Consider the following 3,580-nt stretch of genomic DNA (forward strand, 5'->3'; position numbering starts at 1 on the left):
GCGCGATCGTCGGCAGCTGCTTGAAAACGCCGCCCTGCGTGGCGCTCTCCATGCCGTCGTTGGCGGCTTGGGCGGCCGAGTCGAAGCGTGGGCCCGCGTCGCCACCGTCGACCTCCGCCGCCGCCTCTTCGACCTCGCTCTCGGAGATTTCGCGAGAGCAGCGCACCGTAAAGTGCGCCGGGTTGGGTGACTTGTCCTTGCGGAAGAACAGGTCACAGTAGAGTACAGCAATCTGGTCTCCTGCATCGGTCACCACATCCAGGCGCCGCACATCCTCGTGCCACGTCTCGCCCGGCAGCGTTTCTCTGGGCACAAAGCGGATGCCGTAGAGCCGGCTGAAGAGCCTCGAAAGACCCTGCATGACGGTTCCAATCGAGAAATAGGCCGCTAGCTGATCAGGGTGACGGACCGGCAGCCTCATGTCGAGCCTCACGCTATCCATGAGATAGTCCTTGTCCCACGGCTGAACCTTGGTAGCCATGCCGTCGAGATGCGTCTGCTTCTGCGCGAGCAGGTCTGCCATTTCCTTTTGGACGATGGGCTTGTTGTGTTGCTGCAGAGCCAGAAGGAACTGCATGACAGACCCGGGGCTCTTGGCCATCATTCGGTCCTTCAATGCCAGGTGGGCATAGCTCTGGAACCCGGACAGTTCAGCCAGTTCCGATCGCAGCTTCAGCATCGTATCCAACCTGTGCACAGTACGGCGCGAAGCTGTGCGGCTCGCGACGAAGACCGCCCTTCGCGTATCCTCATCCTTGACGGTGCGCAGCGCCGCCTGTGCCTCGGCGCTCATGGACGGCAAGCGGACCTTGCCGCCTCGTGTCAGTGCTCGAGCGATGCTCGGGTAGAGGCCGTAGAAGCTCGACGACGGCAGCACGATTTCGTCCTTCTCGGGCGCCATCTCCGAGACGAAAGCCGACCCCACCTCGCTGATTCGTTGCGAGAGATCGACAAACCTGTCGCGCTCCCTCTGCGGCAGGTTGACAGCCGACTTTGTAAAGTCGAGCTTGAGGATCTCCGCCACAGTCTTCTCCTCCTCTGACCAGGATGCCACGACGTCCTTGTTTGCGAGGGCCTTGGTCAGCTGGTCGCCGAGGCCGGTCATGGTGTTGAGGCTGGGTCCATGTACTGTAGGCGAGGGGCCCCCCCGCCGGCGGCGGGCCTGTTGGAACCTGGGATCGGGGGTGTGTCATGCGAACAAAAGTCGGAGAGGTCGAGCCCCGCGACAGAGGAGGTCGCTCAGACGGTCCAAATTCTTGACGATGGCCTTGTATTCGGCAGTGGACGATGCGCCGAGAACCCGGTCCACAATCTTGGAGGCCTTCTGCAGGGCTGCGCCTGGCAAAAACGAGGAAGCCATTGGGACTGGTCAGGTATCGGTTCTTGAAGAGGCCTGCGCTGGGCTGCAGCTCGCTCGCCTTGAAGGCCTTTGCCGTTCGCGCTGGAGAGTCGAAGAGCTCGCGCAGGATGGCATCATCCCTGACTGCCCCGGGGGCAGATCGGTCGACTGGATGGGACGCCGAGGCAGCTCCGGACGCTGCAGACAGCCATGATCGACGTTGGACGCGGGAAACAGAGTCGCGTGCGCACTTGGTGCAGACCCAGAGGCCTCGAGTCGGGGGTTTGAACATTTGACGTCGGAATCTTGTATCAGCCCAGCATGATCTCAAGATGGAGAGAGAGTCGCGTGTGACAAAGGAGAGATGAAGTGCGAGGTCGGCATTGGGACGAAGCATGGGCTACGAATCAGATGGAGCTTTGCTTGGGGGGCTTCGAGGGCAGGCGGAGCTTTTTCTGGAGACCCTACCTGTACCTTCTTAGGTGCCTTGCCTTACTTTGCTTACCTAACTCTTGCTAACCTTACCTTAGACATGGCGAAGATGCCGGAAATAGCCGGGCCACGCACCCGCCACCTGCGCCTCCGTTCCCTCTGGCTTGCTCGGCTCGACCTTAGGTAAGCTCACGTAGTTGGTCCTCGAGCCGAAAGTATCTCTGTTCCGCCCGGTACCAGCATCATTCGTGACGTCCAGTCCTGAAGATTCTCGTGAGACCAGACCACGTCCAATTGCCGCAGACGACCAATTGAGCAGGCCATGGCTGCGAGAGTACTTTTCCAGAGGGTAAGCCCACTCTGCCATGTCACTGGAACCTGCCAACACACTGACGCTTTTTTCCTCAGCGCGCTGCGCCGTTAGGTGCGATGGTCCTCGGAGGCATCGCCCTGGCCCCTTCTACTGTCCTCGCCGAAGCCCCGGAGAGCCGTCAGGTGGGACTCTGCTCACGCCCCCCGATCGTTGCGTCGCCGCCCTGCTGACAGCCCGTGTAGAGCAAGAAGAAGTCCATCTACGACGACTTCGAGCTTCCCGCGACAACGAGCGAGACCGTCGTCGCGCCCCTCCTCGTCCGGCCTACCACAACCGCCGCGTCTCGCCCCGAACAAGACGAGGCGCCCAAGTCCCGCGGCCCTACCCCGACCGACAGGCTGGCCGTCCAGATCGGTAAGGCCCGTCTCGGTCTCTACCAGGTCGCCCTCGGCGCCGAGGACGCCGTCAACCGCACCATGGACCGCGCCTTCAACCTCGAGCAGTCCTTCACCAACACGGTCGCCTCGCTCGCCCCGCCCCGCGAGAGCGGCGAGAAGCTCATGCCCGGCGCCATCTACGTCCTCGTCGCCGCCATGGCCGGCAGCATCGTCACCCGCCGCAGCAACATTCTCTTCCGCGCCACGGCGCCCCTCGCCCTGGGCATCGCCGCCGGCTGGACCGTCCTGCCCCTCACCACCGGCAACGTCGCCAACCTGGCCTGGAAGTACGAGCAGCGCTTCCCCGTCGTCGCCGAGAGCCACCTCAAGGTCCGCGACGGCATCAGCAGGACCATCAGCTTTGCCAAGGTCCACAGCGAGCTGGGCGTGCACTACGTGAACGAGAAGGTCACGGATGCGCGGGAGACGGTCGAGGACTGGGTCAAGAAGGGAAAATAAATCGTCTGTCGGGACGAGATTCGCTGTATCATACATTAGATGCGGATAGAAGGGGAATGGATGTTCCATTTGTGGTTTCATTTGTGTTGTTGTGGCCATGACGAGCCTGTCAGCTCTTTACGTGCGTGACTTTTTTATAGTACGACGGCAGTCCACATGCATGCCCGCTTCTTTCTATCCGTCTCCCGCTCGAGCGTCGAGTCCTCGTTGAAACAAAACAAGGACACATGTTCTTGTCATGCCATGCCACCTCCTAGTAACGCCTGCCAATGCAAACCCAATGTTCCCAATGCCAAAGCGGCATGCCAAAGCGGCATTCTCGACCCACCTAAATTTGACCACGCCTCCAACTCACGTCGGGAGGGCAACAGCTGCCTGCGGCAGCTCGGCAGGCTTTTGGACGCCTCTCGCCGACATGGTCTTGACCGCCTGGTTGGCGCGGTCCTGGCCCGTATTGCCGCCAGCCGCCAGCGCACTGGCGTTGGCCCGCTTTTTGGCCTTCTTGGAGACCTTCTCGCCGTCGGGGCTGAGGTCCAGGTAGAGATCCGTCTCGCAGCACCTTCTCGAGCAGGGCGTCGTGGCCGAGCGCCTGCAGAGCTG

General features: G+C 61.7%; 3 protein-coding genes across 3 annotated transcripts in view; 1 reads left to right on the forward strand and 2 right to left on the reverse strand.

The window, feature by feature from the left end:
• Positions 1-789: 789 nt before the first annotated feature.
• On the reverse strand, positions 790-1,105 carry VDBG_04571 (mitochondrial intermediate peptidase; the record flags this gene model as incomplete). Its single annotated transcript, XM_003004919.1, has 2 exons — positions 790-808; positions 957-1,105. 2 exons carry the CDS (start codon positions 1,103-1,105, stop codon positions 790-792), a joined length of 168 nt encoding a protein of 55 aa, XP_003004965.1.
• Positions 1,106-2,093: 988 nt separating this feature from the next.
• On the forward strand, positions 2,094-2,980 carry VDBG_04572 (conserved hypothetical protein; the record flags this gene model as incomplete). Its single annotated transcript, XM_003004920.1, has 3 exons — positions 2,094-2,120; positions 2,180-2,266; positions 2,327-2,980. 3 exons carry the CDS (start codon positions 2,094-2,096, stop codon positions 2,978-2,980), a joined length of 768 nt encoding a protein of 255 aa, XP_003004966.1.
• Positions 2,981-3,331: 351 nt separating this feature from the next.
• VDBG_04573 (tRNA-dihydrouridine synthase) overlaps positions 3,332-3,580 on the reverse strand; it is a gene marked incomplete at both ends in the record, with an annotated part of 1,483 nt that continues 1,234 nt past the window's right edge. Inside the window, one exon of the mRNA XM_003004921.1 lies at positions 3,332-3,506. Coding sequence (XP_003004967.1) covers positions 3,332-3,506 — 175 coding nt within the window. The remainder of the gene's footprint in view (positions 3,507-3,580) is intronic.

This window comes from Verticillium alfalfae, genomic scaffold (assembly GCF_000150825.1).
Source record: "Verticillium alfalfae VaMs.102 supercont1.5 genomic scaffold, whole genome shotgun sequence".
NCBI lineage: Eukaryota > Fungi > Ascomycota > Sordariomycetes > Glomerellales > Plectosphaerellaceae > Verticillium > Verticillium alfalfae.